Below are 21,611 nucleotides of genomic sequence, written 5' to 3'. Positions count from 1 at the left end.
ATGTATCCTCGTGCGCGCGCTTAACTTGGGGTTAAAGCAACTCCGCGTTGATTGAACTAATTGTTATCAGCCTTTCTGAAACCGAATATTCCGAGTTGGACAGTTCGGGGTTACTCAACCCTGAGTACCCAGCCAACATTTATATGTGGGGCCCATATGGTTTGGAAATGGGCTGAAAAATGGGCCCCATATAGGATTGTCCGCGGGTTCCGTAATGGCCCCATATTAAATGCCCATATAGGTGTTATGTTAGGAAAATCTGGGAACTAAATGGGCCCCAACTGGGAAAAGTACACAGAAACCCACCTGGGCCCCATCTTTCAAGTTTTTGTGGGTACCATGTAGGCACCACATAGGCTAAAAAGTGGGTTTTAAGTGGGATTGTCCGCAGGTTCCATAATGGCCCCATTTTATAAGCCCATCTCGGTGTTATATTGGTAAAATCTGGGAACTAAATGTGCCCCAACTGGGCAAAGTACACAGAAACCCACCTGGGCCCCATCTTTCAAGTTTTTTGTGGGTACCATGTGGGCACCACATAGGCTAAAAAGTGGGTTTTAAGTGGGATTGTCCGCAGGTTCCATAATGGCCCCATTTTATAAGCCCATCTCGGTGTTATATTGGTAAAATCTGGGAACTAAATGTGCCCCAACTGGGCAAAGTACACAGAAACCCACCTGGGCCCCATCTTTCAAGTTTTTTGTGGGTACCATGTGGGCACCACATAGGCTAAAAAGTGGGTTTTAAGTGGGATTGTCCGCGGGTTCCATAATGGCCCCATTTAATAAGCCCATCTCGGTATTATATTGGTAAAATCTGGGAACTAGATGGACCCCAACTGGGCAAAGTACACAGAAACCCACCTAGGCCCCATCTTTCAAGTTTTTGTGGGTACCATGTGGGCACCACATAGGCTAAAAAGTGGGTTTTAAGTGGGATTGTCCGCGGGTTCCGTAATGGCCCCATTTTATAAGCCCATCTCGGTGTTATATTGGTAAAATCTGGGAACTAAATGGGCCCCAACTAGGCAAAGTACACAGAAACCCACCCGGGCCCCACCTTTCAAGTTGTTTTGTGGGTACCATGTGAGTACCACATAGGCTAAAAAGTGGGTTTTAAGTGGGATTGTCCGCGGGTTCCATAATGGCCCCATTTTGTAAGCCCATCTCGGTGTTATATTGGTATAATCTGGGAACTAAATGGACCCCAACTGGGCAAAGTACAAAGAAACCCACCCAGGCCCCACCTTTCAAGTTGTTTTGTGGGTATCATGTGAGTACCACATAGGCTAAAAAGTGGGTTTTAAGTGGGATTGTCCGCGGGTTCCATAATGGCCCCATTTTATAAGCCCATCTCGGTGTTATATAGGTAAAATCTGGGAACTAAATGGACCCCAACTGGGCAAAGTACACTGAAACCCACCTAGGCCCCATTTTTCAAGTTCTTAGTGGGTACAACATGAGGAAAACATGAGCTAAAAAGTTGGAATGGCATTAGCAGTGGGTTCTGTATTTGCATCTTATTTCTAGTTTGAATTGACTAAGTTCTGGCACTGAGTGGGCCCCATGTAGTAAAACAGTCACAAAATCAATTTTTCAGACGGCTAATACGGGTTCTGTGACACAAAGACACCAAATATATTAAAGCTGACCGCAAACAAAATCTAGTTTGTAAATAAAACCATTTCAAAAATCACGAGGGTACACAAAACAACATTTTTCACATTTATTTTGTCCAACAACTGTGATTTTACGTAACTGTATTCCAAAGTGCGTAAACGTTTAAAAACTAGAAATGTCAAACTACAGCAAAATTCCTTAGATATTTGGAACTGTAGCAACATGGGGAAAAAGTCAGATGGAAAACTCAAAAGCTTATCTTGAATCAGCAGGGTTTGTTTTTTTACAGAGCCGTAAGTCTATTTTGTACCCTTGCAGCCCTCGGTCCTCCTCTGTCTTTAGCTCCACTGAACCACTTGGACAGAGCCTTCTCTGCTTCTTGCAAGTTGACTTTTGATGTTAAATAATTCTTCAGTGCCTCTGCAAATGAAGAAGAAGAAAAACGGGCAAGCCAAAGTAAAGTTAATCTTAGCTTACTTCATTTGGTGATGATTTTCAAAGAACAATGTTTATTTCACTTTATTGCCTCAAAAAATATATACAAATTGCATGATAACCAATCTCAGTTACACTTTCAAACACTTTATTAAAAAAGTTTAGTTTTCTAAAGTTCAAATGTCTCAAGTGAAACTAACTTACCATACACAACATTAAAAAGACGCAAATCTCTGAACTTTTTTTCCCCATGTCGGCCAAGCATGTTGTACTCCACAGCCAGCTCAGGTGATATGAGGAATTTCATCATCCTTCTTGTGGCATCGTCTACACTTGTTTCCCCTGTATCTGCTACCATGGCAACCTGAGGGGAACATACAAAAAGGACAGATTAGATACTGGCATCTGGTTAGGATGCCTCCCTGGTGAGGTGTTTTGGGCACGTCCCACCAGGAAGAGACCCAGAACACCCAGGACATGCTGGAGGGACTATGTTTTTCGGCTGGCCTGGGAATGCCTTGGGATTCCCCCGGAAGAGCTGGGCCAAGTGCCTGGAGAGAGCGAAGTCTGGGCCTCTCTACTTAGTACCGGATTGGGTCGAGGGGCAGCAGCCTAAGCTTAAGATAATGGACCGGAATGGAGGATAAATGGACACTTTACATATTACTTAATGTTTACTGTGTGGTGATAAAAAAAAATGGTAGTAAACACAAGCTAAACTAAAAAAATTAATTGCGCTTCCTTAACCCTTTATCCCCAATAATGTTACGCAGGATAACTGGTAGGTCTGGTAGGTTTTTTCCTCTACTGTATACTATATAAATGTAATCAAGGATTAATAACAGAAAGAAAAAAGAAATTGAAATTTTGCCATTTTTACTAAAGGCAATCAAAATGTACATGAATAAAATATTTAAATTAGTCAATTCAAATTAATAACTCTAAAACACTGAACAAAATTAAGTATTTGACCCTGTGGTTTATTTTCGGACATCTCTTTTCTTCTAAAAGTCCAGGCGTGTTGGGCCCCTGGCAGAGCTCAGGTTTGACGAGACAGGTTTGGAAAAACCTGTCGCTGGCGACTTTTTGGGGGCTAAAGGGTTAAAATAAATAGGAATTGGCCAAAATTTGTATAAACTATGAAATAGCAGAACAAAAGTAAAAAAAAATCTTTATCTGTTATCAGAATCAAATATTTGAATAGAATAAAAAATTTAACTTTCTGGAAGATTTCTCGTTACATCTGTCATAAAAGTAACAACATCTCAGAAAAGAAACATGATAGCAACAGAAAAATATGATAGCAGTGTGATGTGATGGTCCCTGGCCAGATTTTTACACATATTATAAGCCCTGTGACACAAAAACCACAGAACTCTGACACGCACAGACTGTTTTCCTTCGTGCTAATGAAGAAAAATGCTGGTCTGGTATGTAAAAGGGAATTTATTCTTCCAGGACCTGAAGCTCCGTAATGCAGCCCTCCAACAGCCAAACCTATCTGTTCTCTGATTGTCTTGATGCATGCTCAATCATCCAGGTAAGTAAATCTCCAAAAGTTGATTCTGTTCATCTGGACGTAGCGCTTGCAGCATTTTCTCCCACTGAAAATGCTACGTCCAGATGAACAGAATCAACTTCTGGAGATGTTCTCTGATTGGATTGTTTAATTGGTGATTGACATGAAATTGACCAATCAGCTGAAAGGAAGAAAAATAGGGTCAAAATTTGGATGTGTAAGTTTAAATCCACACACAGCCAGGAAAGCCGAGCGCAGAGTTGTTTGTAGCACCAATTCAGCCAGATGGATTTTCCATCCATCCACACTGTAAAGTCTATAGACCAGCAAATGATAAATTAACAGTGTTGTTGGTATTTTCTAAAACAGTTGTATGCAATAGGAATTGCTGTTTATAGTCCTCCTGTATATCTGCATGTTCCCTCCCAATTAAAACCTGTGATAATGGAGATTCAAATTCATGTCATACCTATACCAACAGTTATCAAGTATCCAGATCGACCTTTACTGATGTGCTCTGTCAGTGCGCCCCAGGGCAGCTGTGGCTACAATGTAGCTTGCCATCGCCAGTGTGTGATTGTGTGTGTGAATGGGTGAATGACTGAATGTAGTGTGAAGCGCTTTGGGGTCCTTAGGGACTAGAAAAGCGCTATAAAAATGCAGGCCATTTACCATTTAAAGGAAAATTGTTATTTCCATGTATTTTCCTGTTCTGCCTTCAACTTTGAGGACTTCCCCCCACATTTCTAGTTGTGACAGTGCACCTACAACAAAAAAAATCTGCTGTGATTTACATTTGTTGAAAGAGCAATTTTGTAAAATAGTCTATTTTTGTATGCACAGTTTACAAATCTGTCCTGTACAGCATGGACTGATTGCATGCTAAAAAGTTGTTGCTTAAAAATAAAACAATAAATTTTTAATTAATAACATCAGCAGAAAGCCTTGTTATTAATTAGATGTACAATTTCTATAGAATACGAAACAACTCAGTTCATTTTTGATCATATCAATACCAGCATATTACACAACTAGTGATGGGATTTTCGTCTCTTTTTAGAAAGCCGGCTCTTTCGGCTCCCAACCGGCTCTTCAGGTTGTTTTGTTGCTTTAATTAATTTATTATTAACAACAATATAAAATTATGAACAAAAGGAATTACTAATGTAAAAAAAGAAACGTGGTTTTATTTATATATGTTTATATATAAATATATATGGTGGCCCCTAGAGACAAAGCATGTACAAACTCCAAAACCCATTTCTAGCGTCAACTGAACTTCCAAAACAGAGCTATCTAGATCACTTAATTTACACAATTGAAATCATATGTGTATTTTTTGTGTATTTATACACAAGCACTCATATATATTCATAAAAAATTCCAAAAGCTGTTCATTTACCTGTTACTACCACACACCAAATCCGGTCGTTGGTACTTCCTGGCTTGTGTAGCCACTAGGTAACAAAATCTCAACACTGTGCCTAGCATCCTGGAGCACTTCTGTTGTGTTTTGTACGTGCTTTGGAGTTTGTACGTGCTATGGAGTTTTTACGTGTTTTGGGGTTTGTACGTGCTTTGTCTCTAGCAGCCACCGTAAATATACTTTTATTTATTCTCTCCACATAAAATGTAATAAATAAATCATATAATACAAAAAAAACAACTATTTACATTTCAACTTTTAACTATTTAAATTTTCAGCTTTTTCCTTTTAAACAAATTTAAAGTGAAACAACACAAAACACTGCAAACCACAACACAATTAAATATAAATTATAATATGAAAACAAACAGAAGATGCACATTCTCTGTCATATGGGCCTGCATGGATAAACTTTCTGAATCCTTTATCATCCACAACTGAAAATAGCTGTGGATGATTACTATACCTTTCTAATGTGACGTTGTTGTCCCTGGCTCTCTTTCTCTCTCTCTCCCTCCTGCTCTGTTACTGTGCTACTGCGTGTGTAACAACCGCCCCTCCCCCCTCTTCCCAGCGCAAAGCACAAGGCTCGCGTGCAGAGTGAAGCGGAAAAAAAGTGCGAGAGAGAGAAAAAACACGCTTGTGTCGTTCACTTCAAAGAGCCGTTTCGTTTTGACCAACACATCACTAACAACCATGATGAAAAACGCTCATCTGCTTCCATCACCATCAGCTGATTAACATTGAGCTGCTGCAGTCAACACCATCAAACTAATTTACTGTTTAATGTTATGTTATTGAATGCTTTTATTTTTAAATCTTTACCAGCGCTTAAAGACTGTAGATGTTCACACCTGGGGCCCGTTCTTCGTACCTCGCTAAGTAGGTTAGCCGGATTAGATTGTTGACGATTTCGCGTGATCCTGGATCAGTCGGTTCCCCGAAGCTCATCCGGGACTTGCTGTCATAGCAACAGAGCCGTAAGCGTAAACCTGCTCGGGAGCAGGTTTACTTTATGTAAACAGGATTAGATCGCGGCCACGCAGGTATGTCCGCGTCATCATACGAAAGCAACAGCGACATTCCGCCACCGTTTCACCACAAATAAATAACATCAATGTAACTAAAGATAATGCAGCACTTGATCCTTTTATTGATTCCACACAGATACATACAGGTCAGTCCCTAAAAAAAGGGAAATGTACGAGTAATCACGCTATGGCATGTAGGTGATCACGCCAGATGCAACACACATTCCACAGTAGAGGAATAGCAAATTACGTCGTGTAATCAAGATGACAGACCACGGCTATAAAAGCGAAGGTGGAAGTGGGAAGTTTGTCGCAGCCATGTCCTGTCCGTTTCTACGCGAGCCACCCATTGCGGAAGGTGCAAGAGTGATAAGGAGAGTGTTCAGAATCCAACGTATATTGCGGGATAGACAGGATCCTTTAGCACAGCGCGACAGTGTGCTCATAGAGAGATACCGATTTTCCCGTGAGGGTATCATCTACCTAACCAACTTGCTGGATCCCCATGTTAAGAGTACCACCCACCGTAGTCGGGCATTAACAACTGCACAAACTGTGTGCATTGCCTTGCGCTACTTTGCGAGTGGCACGTTCCTGTACACTTGTGGAGACGCAGAGAACGTTGGGAAAAGTGCCGTCTGCCGGGCCATTCGCAAAGTGTACCTGGCACTCAAGCATTTCCTGGGTGTGTTTGTGGTTTTTCCAAGCCACTTAAGACCACAGGTCGTCAAACAGGGCTTTTTCGCCATTGCAGGTACAGTAAATTGGATAGTGAATGTGATGCAATCATGACCTATGTCGGTAACTGTAGCTCCAACGTCCGCAGGCTTCCCGAATGTGATTGGCACCATAGACTGCACACACATTGCGATCAAGGCCCCCCCAGGCCCCACTGAAGGGGACTTTGTCAACCGAAAGGGGGGCCACAGTATAAATGTGCAGGTGAGCAATACTAACACTCCAGATGGCAATATACGATGGGAGGAGTGTGGTCACACATAATGGAATCCCACAGATGGTGTGTGACTCGATGTGCCATATCACAAATGTGGAAGCAAAATGGCCCGGATCAGTGCATGACTCACGGATCTTCAGAGAGTCAGGGTTATGCACATCATTTGAGCGTGGTAAGTAAAAGAGGCTTATGTTGATGCCACATACTCATGTCGGGCCTAACATAACAGCATTTCTTCATTACACAGGGGCCTACGATGGGATCCTCCTCGGAGATAGAGGTTATGCATGCAGGCAGTACTTCATGACACCGTTCCCTGACCCCAACCCTGGGCCACAAACCCGCTACAATGCAGCCCTAGCCAGGACAAGGGCACGCATTGAAATGACCTTTGGGCAACTGAAGGAACGATTCCAGTGTCTAAAACGCCTGAGGGTTGCACCTGACAGGGCATGTGACATTATTGTTGCATGTGCCGTACTGCACAACATTGCCACCATCAGAAGAGAGAGGACCCCCGTGGTGGAGGTGCAGCCTGATGATGACCTCCAGCCAGTGCACCTGGACCAACCTAGTGGCAGAGCTGCACGGGACAGGATTGTGCAACACAATTTCGCATAATAAAAACATGACATGACACATTTTCTATTGACGTTTATTTGAGCATCGTTGTCTGTCCCACCACACACAGGCCAGTCATCAGTTGCCTGGGAAAACAGAGCATGTATACTGCGTCACGCAGGGTCAGCAATAGTGCTCCGTATGAACATGTATTCCTACTTACTCTGGAGTTCCTTTTGAAGCACCTCGATTTCCAATTGTAGTTTATGCCTCATTAGGGCTTGTAGTTCGATCTCACCTAGGAGCTTTTGTTTCTTCAGCTCAGTATACTCCATTTTTTGCTGGAGACTTCTCTTGTAGAGCAGACGTATGTCACCCTGTGTCAATTGTGGTGACAACATTTAACGGGGAATACATGTCATATAGGCAGTATAATTGATCACAACACTGCCCACCTCTGCATCAGCAGGCCTCTCTGCTGGCCTCTTGGCCTGCAAATCATACTGCAGTCAGACACACATGGCAGTACACAAGTAGATGGTATTTCAGGCCAATTCATGCATGTACTCACAGGGTCTTCCGCCACACCACAGCCATCTGACAGGGTTGCGTCACTGTCCTGTGCAATGGTAACACAATGGTGTTACTAAGGGGTGTGGTACAGCCTATAGGTCTGTACAATTGGGTGGGGACAGATATATGTATATCTCCCAACTTACTGTGCATGTTCCAGTCACCCCTTCCATGGGAACAGGTAAAAGTGATGGTGTGTCATGTAACACTACACACAGAGAAAACCCACAGTGCCAATGAATGAATGTCACAGTTCGAATAGCATTTTCATTTAGGCAACAACCACATATTTGACATTGTGCACATGGAATCATGAGCCCATTCACCAGTTATGTAGGTGCTGCTGCTACTGCACCCCGGCTTCTGGTCTCCGGAAGAGCTGCCCCCAGGGATGCCCTCAACAATGGGTCTGGTGGCATTCAACCTTAGGGCCAGCTCCTCTGCTGGGGTGTGACGAGGGGGTGCAGGACCACCACCTGTCTTTTGTTGCTCTGCCCTTTTCTTGGTTGCTGTTATACACAAACACAGGGATTGTTTCAGGGGTGTCTTTTCAAGTGACTGACAGCAATATGAGTGTTGGATATTACCATTCTGTAGTATGTTCTTGTATTTCACTCTTACTTGTTCCCATGTTCTGGTGGGTCCGGTTGTGGCTCTAATGTGTAAGAGGATATCATGTGGTATGATTTGATATGATAAAATATGATATGGTATGGTGCCATGTAATATGTTGCATTACTTACGCGTTTAATTTGTCAGCAACTTTCTGCCAGCCCTCTCTCCTTGCTTTTGCAGCCTTCGCACTGTTACCTTGCGTTTTAATTTCACTCTGGTACTCCTGAAATCCCTCAATCAGGAGTTCTTGCTCCGCTGCGGTGAAGTACTGTGCGCGCTCCTTCGACATTTTCGCCGACCAATCAGAGGCTTGCCGATCACTGTTTCTGCAATCGATGCGTAGCCCCTTTTACGGCACCCAGTGATCGCGCATTACTTCATCCAGCTGTAGTAATCGTCAACAGCAGGTGTGTTCGGGGAACCGGATTAGCGAGCTCACGGTTAGCGCGATGATTTGATCTTGGATGTGTCATTTGATCTTGGATGTAAGTAAGCGACGTACGAAGAACGGGCCCCTGGTGTTAGAAAACCGAGCTCACTGCAGTATTTTTTTTTATAACAGGAAATTAAAATTTTTATTGGTTACCGTGTTTATTACCACTTTTATCAGTAATGTACTTCCTATAAAATATGGATTTGATAAGTTACCGGTTTATTGAAATCAGCTAGTGAACACATCGATCACTTTATTGAACTACACGCCTTACACTCTTGTGAGCTCTGGTTACTAACAGCAGGTGTGAATGTTTGGAGTCCAAAACGCAGATAAAGATTAGAATAACAAGGCAATGTAAAATCAGTTTAATGCAGTTGACAGTAGCAGCTCAGATGGAAATCAGCCAATTGTGAGGAGAGCAGAGGACCAAAACTGTCAGAGTTGTGGGTCAAGTGAAGAGAACACTGTTGGCATTATTGTTAGCATAAAAGATGAAAATTAAATAAATGTTAAATTTTAAAATAGATCATTGCCTCCTGTGCCTAAATAAATATATATACTTAATACCAATAAAAAAAAAGGATGCCCCAAAGACCATCACTTTTCAAAAAAAATAATAATAATAATAATAAGTAATACAAATAATATGAAAGTTACTTACATGTCAAAGATGGTGCTTGTGATCTTGAAGAATCTAAACGTGATAAGGAAATGAAAGAAAGTGCATGAGAAAATACAAACATTTTTGTTTTTTCCCAGGATAATTCAATATAAAAGATTCTCTTACTAATGCACAAAATGAACAGTGTAATTAAAAGTTTGAAAGGCACTGCATGTGTTTATATGATAAACTGACTAATTCAAGCAGCAAACACTAGCAGTGCAAAAATGTATCTAACTAGCTGACAGACTTTAAAGTCACAGGAAGATATATCAAAATGGTGACTTATGCCAGAACAAATGACTTGACAGACATAAATCCTAAATTCCTTTAACCCTTGTGCGCCCGCCTGTTCTCGGGGCGTGGGTCGTGGTGACCCCCCGAGGTGTGTGTGTGTGTGTGTGTGTGATGATGATGATGATGATGAGTGTGTGTGTGTGTGTGTGTGTGTGTGTGTGTGTGTGTGTGTGTGATGATGATGAGTGTGTGTGTGTGTGTGTGTGATGATGATGATGATGATCCTGATGATGGTGGTGGTGGCGATGGGGGGTCTTGGTAACCCCCTGGGGGGGGATATGTGTGTTTTATGATGATTAGGGTGGGGGTCCTAGCGACCCCCTCGGGCATATGTGATGATGATGATGATGATGATGATGATAGGTTTGGGGTCACTAGGACCCCCCCGGGGGGGGGCATATGTGATGATGATGATGATGATGATGATGATGATGATGATAGGTTTGGGGTCACTAGGACCCCCCCGGGGGGGGGCATATGTGATGATGATGATGATGATGATGATGATAGGTTTGGGGTCACTAGGACCCCCCCGGGGGGCATATGTGATGATGATGATGATGATGATGATGATGATGATGATGATAGGTTTGGGGTCACTAGGACCCCCCGGGGGCATATATTGTGTGATGATGATGATGATGATGATGATGATGATGATGATGATAGGGTGGGGTGGGGTGGGGGTGGGTCGCTAGGGGACCACCGTTGGGGCGCTTGTGTTATCACGGCGTCGGTGGCGTCCGGGGAGCGGCGTCGCGGGAAGAAGAAGAAGAAGCGGCGCAGTTGGGACAGTACGTGACGGCGCAGTTTGTACACACGTGCGCTCGGCACTCGCGGCACAGGATCTTGGTCTTGACGTCTTTGCTCCTGGGACACACGCGGCACCTGCGCCTCTTGACCGGAGAGGAGTCGCGTGGCGTAGCGTTGTTGTTAGAGGCTGCCTCGGCGGTAGCGCCTCGGGCCGCGACTCTGCCTCCTCCTCCTCCTCCTCCCGGTCCTCGCGCTAAAGCCGCCCTGGCTTCGAGCATGGGGCGCGCGAGCGCTTTGCCCAGTCGCTCGAGGAAGAGCCGTCGTCTGTTGAGCTTGCCCGGCATCCAGTCGGGGTGAATTTCCCTCCACAGCACGAACGCGTTGTAGGCCGCCACGTCGACCATGTTGTGGAAAAGGGCCACGGGCCACCTGCGGGTCTTTCTCCTGCAGCTGTACGTGCTCACGACCTTGTCCAGGTTGTCCACTCCTCCCTTGGTGCGGTTGTAATGCAGCACCAAGGGCGGTTTCGCGCCGCTTCTGTTGCTGCTGCCGCCGCTGCTGTTGCTGCTGCTGTTGCTGATGCGGCGGCTAGGCCGGGGCTCGGGGCCGGAGCGATGGTGGTTATAACGAGGAGCTGTGGTGAGGAGCAGCACGTTCTTGTTCTTCTTGGCCACGTAGGAGAGGATGATCGTGTCGGGCCCTCCTCCTCCTCCTCCTCCTCCTCCTTCTCGTCCTCCTCTTCCTCCCCCTCGTCCCGCGGAGCCGCCGAGTACCACGGATTCGACGGAGCCCACGGCCCTGCCCTTGACGCAGCGCAGCTCTCTGGGGATCTCGGGTCTGTTCGACCGCAGAGTGCCCAGCACGGTGTGGCCTCTCTCGCGATAGAGCCTATCGGCGAGCTCGCGCGAGGTGAAAAAGTTGTCGCACGTGACGTTGCGTCCCGGAGTCAGTCCCTCGGTGAGGTCCACGACCACTCGAGTGGCCAGGTGCTTTTCGGGAGGGCCGCGCTTGTCGGGCTTGCCGGTGTAGACTTGCATCTTCCACGCGTAGCTGGAACGCGCGTCGCACGCCACCCATATCTTGATCCCGTACCTGGCCGGCTTGCTGGGCATGTACTGTCTGAACGGACACCGTCCTGATGGATGGATGGAGAGAGAGAGAGAGAGAGAGAGAGAGAGAGAGAGAGAGAGAGAGAGAGAGAGAGAGAGATGTGGGAAAGTGTGGGGGGAGATTGGGGCAGAAACGCAAGGAGAAGACATTCAATTCAATTCAATTTTATTTATATAGCGCCAAATCACAACAAAAGTCGCCTCAAGGCGCTTCATAGATACAAAGACATAAAGAGTCATAGACTTCATAGCTTCATAGCTTCATAGACATAAAGAGTCATAGACTTCATAGCTTCATAGCTTCATAGACATAAAGAGTCATGCGAAAGCACCACAAACGCGGAACCCAACACGAGTATGCAACAGAGCAGCGAGCTAGCCCGTTTTCGTCATTCCCGCTCCTATTCCTCCTCCCAGTCACACACACACACACACACACACACACACACACACACACACACACACACACACACACACACACACACACACACCACATAGTACGTACGTACGTACCTCTGAACGGCACCAGTCTCTCGTCGACGGTGACCTCCGGTCCCGGGCGGTACATGGCGGGCAACCTCGCGCACCACTCGTCCCACACGGCTCTGATGGGGGCCAGTTTGTCGTAGCAGCTATCGCCCTCGCCTTCGCCTTCGCCTCGCCCGGCCCTTCTGGTCTCCCTGTCGTCGAAGCGCAGCGCGCTCGAGTAGGCTCGAAAGGTCTTGAGCGGCATCGTGGCTCTGAACACGGACCTGCCGCTCTCGGCGTCCCACAGGCTCTCGCAGGCCTCTCCCCGGGACCTGTACACGCCGGCGAGCACGAGCAGCCCCAGGTAGGCTCGGAACTCGACGCGGCCCATGGGCTTCCATCCGTCGATGGCGGGCCTGCGCCTGCCCGCTTCCAGGTTGGTCATGGCGATCACCGAGTCCTCTATCTCCGGCGGGAAGTAGGCCATGAACGCGGAGGCCTCGTCTCGCGCCGCCGCCACGGCCTCTTCGGTGGGGCCTCGTCCCGGCTGGTCGAGGTCGTCGTCTTCTTCTTCTAATTCTAATTCTTCTTCTTCTTCTTCTTCTTCTTCTTCTTCTTCTTCTTCTTCTTCTTCTTCATAGTCTTTGTCTTCTTCATCGTCATCGTTATAATCATCAGCGAGGACGTCTTCTTCTTCTTCTTCTTCTTCTTCTTCTTCATCATCATTGGCGAGGATGTCTTCTTCTTCTTCTTCATAGTCTTTGTCTTTGTCTTCTTCTTCTTCTTCTTCTTTTTCTTCTTCTTCTTCTTCTTCTTCTTCTTCTTCATCATCATTGGCGAGGATGTCTTCTTTTTCTTCTTCTTCTTCTTCTTCATAGTCTTTGTCTTTGTCTTCTTCTTCTTCTTCTTTTTTTTCTTCTTCATAGTCTTTGTCTTCTTCTTTTTCTTCTTCTTCATCATCATCATCATCATCATCATCGGCGAGGACGTCTTCTTCTTCTTCTTCTTCTTCTTCTTCTTCTTCTTCTTCTTCCTCTTCTTCTTCTTCTTCATAGTCTTTGTCTTCTTCGTCATCGTCGTAGTCGTAATCGTCGGCTACATCAGCGTCGCGAGTTTCACCGACAGCGCCGCGGCCGCGATCGCGCCCAGGATCATGAACGCCACCTGCAGCGCGGCCGGCGTCGTCCTCTTGCCAAATCTCCCGAGTCCCCCGCCCCGGTGGGTCGGCGCCTGCTTCTTCTTCCTCTCCCTCTCGGCGGTTCGACTCGCCTTGCGAGCCGCCGTCCTGGCAGAGTTGCGACGCCATTTCGTAACCGCGATCGTCTTCCTCGCAACTACCCACCCCATCGTTTTCGTCCTCCTGATCCTCCGAGTGGCTCTCCTCCTCGTCGTCTGCGAGCGTTCGGGCCGTCGGGTCGTCGTTGTCGTCCCCCTCGGCCTCTTGCTCCTCTTCCTTGCTCTCGTCCTCCTCCAAGTTCTCCTGTAGCTGCTGCTGCTGCTGCTGCTGCCGCTGCTGCTGCTGCTGCCGCTGCTGCTGCCGCTGCTGCCGCTGCTGCCGCTGCTCTTGGTCTTCCTCGACCCCTAGCCCTCGATAGCGAAACGTGGCCGGTCGCAACAACGGAGCCACCGGAGCCGACCACGCAGCGTACGCCAAATGCGATGGCGATGGCGACGGTGATGGTGAGCGGGAGGAGGAGGAGGAGGACACCGCTGGCGATTGCGATCCGCCTGTACCGACCTTAGTGCTCTTTGGCTCCCACGGTCTAGTGCGTGACATTATCTTCTTCTTCTTCTTCTTCGTCTTCTTCTGCTTTCGCCGGGGTGTTTCTCGACCACCTTTTTACAAGACTTTATATCTCTCTCTCTCTCTCTCTCTCTCTCTCTCTCTCTCTCTCTCTCTCTCTCTCTCCAATCCCATCCCATCCAATCCCCATCCCATCCCATCCCCATCCCATCGGGGGGGGGGGATCTCGCGACCCCAACCTCCTCCCTCCCTCCCTCCCTCCCTCGGCGGGGGACCCGCATCCCCCGAGCCCGCCATCCCATCCCATCCCATCCCCATCCCATCGGGGGGGGATCTCGCGACCCCAACCTCCTCCCTCCCTCCCTCCCTCCCTCCGCGGGGGACCCGCATCCCCCGACCCCGCCATCCCATCCCATCCTATCCCATCCCATCCCCATCCCATCGGGGGGGGATCTCGCGACCCCAACCTCCTCCCTCCCTCCGCGGGGGACCCGCATCCCCCGAGCCCGCCATCCCATCCCCATCCCCATCCCATCGGGGGGATCTCGCGACCCCAACCTCCTCCCTCCCTCCCTCCCTCCCTCCGTGGGGGACCCGCATCCCCCGACCCCGCCGCTCTCCCCCTGGCGGGTGCATCAGGGTTAACAGCGGCCTCCGTTGGCCGCGCGCCATAGAGCCTGCGCGAAAACGCTCTTATTTCAGCGAGGAGGATCGCGGTCGCAGACGGAAAGGTGGGGCTCGCGGGGGATACCTGGGGATACCTGGGGATACCCGGGGATACCCGGGGTATCTGGACCACGGACCTGCTTGGCGCTAGTGGGATTCGATCGTGGTTACTAGCATGTCAATCGCACTGATGTTGTGCGTTGTGTGCGACCATTTCTGTGCATTTCTCGATGCGGCGCTCGGTCGACAGAGACACTAACTTGTGTGACAGACAAAAAAAACCAAACGCATGGTAGAACGCTATCTTTGCATCCACTGCTCTTTATTCCTCGTCATCATCACATTACATTCTATTGGAAGGTAGCAAATGGTACGAGACAGCAGATAACGACACAGACAACGGTGCACTCTCGATTGACATAAGACATTACTCGACGTCCGCTGTCCCGTTCCACCGCCTTGGCGAAGTGCTTTGTTGGGGATAGCTGCGACTGTTCATTGATCGTGATGGTGGTTACTTGGTTGCGGTGGATCGAAAATCCATTCGTAGTGCTGGAATACGAGTCTCGCCGTGTTTGTTCTGCGCCGTGCCATTTCGTGGGCTACGTCGGGAGCGTAGCGGGCGCTGTTTGCAGCATTACAAGCGGCACATGTGCACGTCTTGTCGAACGGAGCCACGGCTTGAACCGCTGCATTTCTTTTGTATCTGTCCCAGTACTTCTCGGGTGAACCCTGCGCTGGTTCGAGGCGCTCTGTTGTTCCCGGTGTCGATCGCACCTCCTGTACATGCTCTTCGAGCGTACCGTGGTCTGCTTGGGAGAGGCAAATCCTCTTCTTCTTCTTCTTCTTCTTCTTCTTCTTCTTGTCGTTGCGATCGAACGACTCCATCGTGAGCCACGTATGTCGTCGTGCGGAACGGGGAAAAGGGGCTGGCTAGTAGTCAGACTTTGACGTTTGGTCTTCATTGTGTCAGTACATGAGTTTTCCTCTAAGGTCGTTCTCTTTCACTAAAAGACATCGAGCGGTTGAGCGTTGTTTGACCACGATTACTTTCGGATAGGTGGCCCCGATGATGGCTGTAGAACCAGCGCTCGGACGCGACAACTTAGGAACGGGCTGGATCGCTTACTGCGTACACCAGGTTCGCCATTGTCGATACCATCACCGTTGTGAATAGCGCTAGAAAAGCTGGGATACGTGTCGCGTTTTGTACCGCAGCCGTACGTCTACACGACACACGGTGCCAGTACAACAGCACGCATAGCACATATAATACAGGTCGGTGGCCGCCTGGGTTGTTCTTCGATGTTTCACCCCTACTGAGAACGGTATTATAACCTGGACAGATCCACAACTGCCATCAGACGCTTTGAGACGAAGGGTTGACAGCGGCCGTGTGTAACGGAGACACAGATACTGTCATGTCGCAGGTCTACAGCGTACGTTTGGTGCACCCAAGGACGGGGCTCCCGGACAGCGAGATACGCCGCGTGTGGTTCCTGTGCCGCCCTTGGGCTGAAGACATCATGAAAACACACATGTTATCTGCTAACACGTTGGACAGGATCAAATGCCCGGAAGAGTTGGCTGCGATGGCACCCCGTCACATAGCCCTCATGGACCTGGAAGACATGAGCGACATGTGCTTAGACGGCTTTCACATGGTGGACTTTTGGTTTCATTGTAAACTCGAGTCGTTCATGGCCGGATGGGCTCGTTGGTACGTGCACGTGGATCGGGTGACTGGTGTGGGATGGAGTATGACCCTGCTGCTAGATGGCGAGGGCAAAACGGTGGCGGACGCAGAGGTCCTCTCGAGGAAGCTATGGCTTGCTTACAAGACATACTTTAAATGGCAATGGGTTGTCAAGCAACCTGGGCGGCCGGGGGATACGCGTAAACCCGACATCATGTATGGGGAACACGAATACGAAAACCGACGGGATAAACTGCTGTGTGTCTCCATCGAGGGCGAGCGAGGCGACTTTGGGCGAGTGGTTGACGATCGGATGACCGTGATGCCGCGTATGGGCGAGGTTTATCGGACCGAACGACACGAAGGAGAGTGTCTTCTGTGGTGTCACACCAACGACGCTGATGACAAGCGAAAGGCGTCGACGATTAGGCTGTGGTACCCGCAAACAGTAGAAGAATCGACAGATTAGACCGCGGCTAGTGTGCCGGGCAGCCTATCGTCGTGTCACACTCTCTGCTTTACGCTTAATTGTATTGCTGTTGTGTTTTTTCATCGTATCCAAATGCTGACTGTAATAAAAACCTGACCTGATGTGTGTCTTTTTCTGATCGCACCACAATGTTGATAGCAATATAACAAACGACCTGATGTTTTTGGAAGCCACGTAAAGGATTGCGGTGGACTGAGGGCTGTCACAAATGTTACTGTGTGCATTGTATCACCATTGCTGACCGTAATAAACTAAATGGAATGTTACATTCTGGTTGTTCTGCGTGTGATCCTCTGTGTTTGGTCTCTGTGTTCTCTCATACATCGGCTACAAATTCAAGCGCATTTTCTATGTCATCTGAACGTAAGCTCATTTTGGTACGGGGGCAGGTACAATAAGAGCTGACATTCGACCGGTACTGCTTATGTGTGGGTATGTATAGTTCACTGCTTCTGAGACTGTCAGGGCCATTCCTCGCTTTCGCCGCCTGCGGTTACGTTCTGTATCAAATACAGACATCCAGAGACCTGCGATCGTGATGCCTTTGGCGATTCAATACCCACCGAAACCAAGGAGAGCGAAAGTGCTACATTGGACACCCGTGCGACGAGAAGGACGCGTCTGAGACGGCATCTTATCCCCGACCTGTGTAGGTGTCGAGCTGTGGGATGCTATATAAGCTGTATGGATGTGATTGCAAGACAGTGAAGCTAACTCTGTGACAGTGTCGGTGTATAACGCAGCAGCAGCAGCAGCAGCAGCAGCAGCAGCAGCAGAGCAAAGCCATGATGCCGCAAGTGCACAGCATACGTTTAACACACCCGAGGTTGGTGTTCCCCGACGGAGAAATGACAAAGCCTTGGACAGTGTATAACCCTTGGGCCGACGACATCCTGAAGATACACATGTTGTCTGGCAAGATGTTACAGAGGATCAAGTACCCGGAGGAATGGGGCGAAACGGCGCCCGATTGCGTAGACTTTATGGACCTAGAAGACCTGAGTGTGCTGTGCCTTGACGGATTTCACATGGTGCAGTTTTGGCTCGATTGCAAGCTCGAGGCTTTGCTGGTCGGATGGGCTCGTTGGTACGTGTACGTGGACAGAGTGGCCGAGGTGGGATCACGTATAACACTGCTGTTAGAAGACGACGGCAAGGCGGCGGCGGACGCGGAAGCGCTTGCTCGACAGCTGTGGCTTGCTTACAGGGATTACTTCGGATCGAGATGGGTCGTCGAGCAGCCTGGCTTGTGGGGTGACATGCGAAACCGCGAGACAGCGTACGACGACTGCGAATATGAAGCCGAGGAGGACAAGCTTGTGTGTGTCACAATCGAGGATGAACGCGGTGACTTTGGAAGGCTGGTCGACGAGCGGATGGCCGTCATGCCGCGTCTGGGAGAGGTCTTTCGGACGGAACCCAACGGCAGCGATTGTCTTCTGTGGTGCAAGACCAATGACACGGATGCGAGGCGAAAGGCCGCAACTCTTAGGCTGTGGTACCCCGAATAGTAGAACGGGGCAAAGTGTTCACTGTATTGTATTGTATCGGCTTGTTATCACACTGCTTGTAATAATAAACCTACATGAAATGTTACATGTTGTTGTTATGCGTGGGCCTCTCATTTCAGTCTAGTCCGTCCGCTTGCTCTTCTAACAGTGCAAACACTGACTTTTGCCATTGCGGTGAAACACGCACACCCCGCTTCTGCGTTTACCGTGCTGTGCTTGTATATAAAATCACACACATTGGACAACTGTAAGTGACAGACCTCTCAGTTACAGCGTTCGTTTCTTACAAAAGACCGACACACGTGGGGATGGCTAGGCCTTAGCTGGGTATATATGTGGTCGATGCAAAAAACACGACAGCCGGGGGGTGAGATTGTCGGTCGGACAGCGAGCTTTGTTGTGAGACGACCGAACCGTTGGCGAGTGTATTTGCCCGACCACTGGGAGAGTTGGACTCACTTGCATTTGCACACCGTACATACTTGAGGTAGTTCTTACGATGGACGAGTGGTATGTGTTTTTGTACTTTGTTACTCGTATGCTGACAGTGAATTTGGCAACTCATTCGCTGATCTACATTTATACAGCGCTGTCCGCAGACCTTGGATTGCCGGGTGTGCACAAGTTTACAGCAATAGGTCTAGTGGACGGTAAACCCTTTGACCGTTTTGACACTGACAACCCACGGAAAACCCCCACAACAAACTGGGCTCGAGAACGCTTAACTAGTGACTACTGGGCTAAGGGCACGCAGAGTCGACTCAGCAAGCAGCAATGGTTTGGCGTTAACCTAGATGTCGTGATGACTCTGACGGGACACTCTGCGTCCGATGGGGATCTACATGTTCTACAGTGGTTGCACGGATGTTACGGGAAAACGAACCCCTCCGAGGAGAGGCTGCGGTTTGTCAGTGGGGTGGATAAGTACGCTTACGATGGTGACGATTTAATGTCTTTTGATTATGTCACAGGAAGGTGGTCGGCTGAAACCGAAGTGGCGAAAACCATCGCGGACAAATGGAACGCTGTGACCCTATTGACAGAATACACCATCGGCTACTTGCACGGCGAGTGTATCGACTGGTTGACTAGGTTTGTTGAATACAGCAAACGGGGACCCAGAGAAAGGGCAACCGCCCCTGACGTGTACGTGTTTACGCTGAAGACAAACGGCACTACTCTCACATTGATTTGTCTGGCCTCTGGTTTCTCCACAAACACGGCTGCGATGAGGCTGATGAGAAACGGCCGAGTTCTCGACACTGAGGACGGACTTAAGGTGTTTGACACTCTCCCAAACGACGACGACACGTTTCAACGACGCATCGCTGTGGATATCTTACCATCTGACACGGGGAACTTCACCTGCCACGTGTCGGAGGAAGACACGGGGTGTCACATTGTCAAACACTGGCGAGCGGGGGATCGCCAAACTCTTCGCGCACTTGGCTGGCCGAACGCTGTTTTGCCGTGGGCCTTAATGTCAACAGTGTTGTGTTTGTGCACTGTAGCTTTGTGTCTGGTGGTGGTGTGTATCGTACGAAAACGGAGGACTGGACACATTGTAAACCAAACCGATCGTTGCCCACAACACCACGGGCTAGGAGATGAGACATCTGGAGTTTGATACATAGTGCCTCGTATGCGTGTATGTCTCAAGAAATGATCTATGTTTCAATAAAACCTCTACTGTTGTCTTTAGGTGTATGTGTGGCAGCAAGTGTCCCAGATTCAGTGTTCTATCAGTTATTCTGTTTGAGTGTGTTACGACACAACATTAAATAAACTTTGTTTTCAACTGAACACGGCTTGTTTCTTTTCTAACTTGTACATTAGCAGAGGAAAACGTAACGGTTGGGGGTCCTGAGGACCGAATGAATCTCGGATGGCTAACAACATCGGACGACATGTGTGTGTTTTACGGTGGTGTTGGTAACAGACACCATTGATTGTTACCGCACTTTATTTTCTAGAACATATCGTAGACCGTAAACCATGACATCTGTGTATACAACACATTGTTTTCATAGGACTCTGCTTTATTTAGGGGATATTTCATGCTCTTTTCATGCAGTGTGTGTATATTTTTGTAAAAGCCACCACCGCGACAAGTCTATTTTACTTGTGATATAAAATTGTATATGTAACCTCAACATGCTGATGTATTCGTGAATAAACAAACGTACACTGTGATCTTGTACGGGGGTTTTCATTTGACATTTGGTGTATAAAGGAATCAAACCCAGCTCAGTGTATGATTGAGTTTTCAACGCAAATGAAACAGTGTAAAACACCACACAATAACAGTATGTCTCAGCTTTTATTTGTGCTGCACAGATGCCACATGGTTTACAACACAAGGACAGAAAACAGAGGCATTTGTCTAACATCAACATGTTGTAGATCCACACGGTTAAGAAAACCGATTCTCAGCACACTGTCTTCATAAGCAGCTCTGTCAAAAACAATCTTGTGTGTGATGGTAACCCAACTAATATAGGTAGCCTACCTAACTGAACATGGCCACAGAACAATTAAACTGAGAGTACCCAATCGCCCCACCGATCCCCATTAGCACGTAAGAGGACAAGTATGCTCCTGCTCCAAATAATCCCAGAGACGTAAGACCGAAGAATCTACACCATTCCCCTTGTCTTAATAATGTCTTCGTGCTCTTTTCGCATTTGGTCTTGCTCTTTCCTCTTCCGCTCCCTGTCTCTTTCGAGTTTCTTCTGCGCTGCCTTGTACATATCGTTGCTGTAGTGCTCACCTCCGTTGAATTCTACCATGTCCTCTATTTTACTCAACAGAGTATCCACTTGGGTTTGGTTTACTCTCTGAGTGTTGCTCAGCGTGTGGTACCTTCCGCCACACTGGTTTATCACTCTTTGTAGCTCTTTGCTTTCCTTCACGTAGTCTCTCACCGATTTACCCTTTAGCAAGTCACCGTGCAAGACCAATCAGTTAGTTGACAGCACACGACGACAATCACAAAGGGTAGCGCGACCGACGTGGGTGTTATACGGAAAGAAGTGTTGTGAGGCCT

General features: G+C 48.0%; 3 protein-coding genes and 1 long non-coding RNA gene across 5 annotated transcripts; 1 reads left to right on the top strand and 3 right to left on the bottom strand.

Moving 5' to 3' along the window:
• Positions 1-1,712: 1,712 nt before the first annotated feature.
• On the bottom strand, positions 1,713-5,605 carry LOC147326544 (uncharacterized). Of its 2 annotated transcripts, XR_015130485.1 has the most exons (3): positions 5,466-5,605; positions 2,259-2,418; positions 1,713-2,039 (listed from the first exon to the last, which is right to left on the bottom strand). It is a non-coding gene; the product is annotated as an uncharacterized LOC147326544 (long non-coding RNA). The 2 variants fall into 2 exon arrangements; XR_015130484.1 differs by lacking the exon at positions 5,466-5,605 and having other exon boundaries at positions 2,259-3,207.
• Positions 5,606-7,761: 2,156 nt separating this feature from the next.
• On the bottom strand, positions 7,762-9,023 carry LOC147326543 (uncharacterized). Its single transcript, XM_086297793.1, has 7 exons — positions 8,863-9,023; positions 8,707-8,774; positions 8,446-8,628; positions 8,266-8,327; positions 8,118-8,165; positions 8,002-8,037; positions 7,762-7,923 (listed from the first exon to the last, which is right to left on the bottom strand). Exons 1-7 carry the CDS (start codon positions 9,021-9,023, stop codon positions 7,762-7,764), a joined length of 720 nt encoding a protein of 239 aa, XP_086153919.1.
• A 1,830-nt stretch (positions 9,024-10,853) lies between these two features.
• On the bottom strand, positions 10,854-14,308 carry LOC147326542 (uncharacterized). The gene is made up of 2 exons (XM_086302621.1): positions 12,504-14,308; positions 10,854-12,016 (listed from the first exon to the last, which is right to left on the bottom strand). The coding sequence occupies exons 1-2, from the start codon at positions 14,233-14,235 to the stop codon at positions 10,854-10,856; spliced, it is 2,895 nt and encodes a 964-aa protein (XP_086158747.1). The 5' UTR covers positions 14,236-14,308.
• A 4,756-nt stretch (positions 14,309-19,064) lies between these two features.
• LOC147326541 (major histocompatibility complex class I-related protein 1-like) lies at positions 19,065-20,362 on the top strand. The gene has a single exon (XM_086302620.1). The coding sequence runs from the start codon at positions 19,065-19,067 to the stop codon at positions 20,190-20,192; it is 1,128 nt and encodes a 375-aa protein (XP_086158746.1). The 3' UTR covers positions 20,193-20,362.
• The last annotated feature ends 1,249 nt before the right edge of the window (positions 20,363-21,611 follow it).

The sequence above is a fragment of the Aulonocara sp. 'chitande type north' Nkhata Bay genome, linkage group LG7, assembly GCF_057382095.1.
Source record: "Aulonocara sp. 'chitande type north' Nkhata Bay isolate Kocher_YH1m ecotype deep benthic linkage group LG7, A_spYH_male_GT1.1, whole genome shotgun sequence".
Taxonomy (NCBI): Eukaryota; Metazoa; Chordata; class Actinopteri; order Cichliformes; family Cichlidae; genus Aulonocara; species Aulonocara sp. 'chitande type north' Nkhata Bay.
The sequence above is the reverse complement of the archived record's forward strand: the minus strand, read 5'-3'. Positions and strand labels throughout refer to the sequence as shown.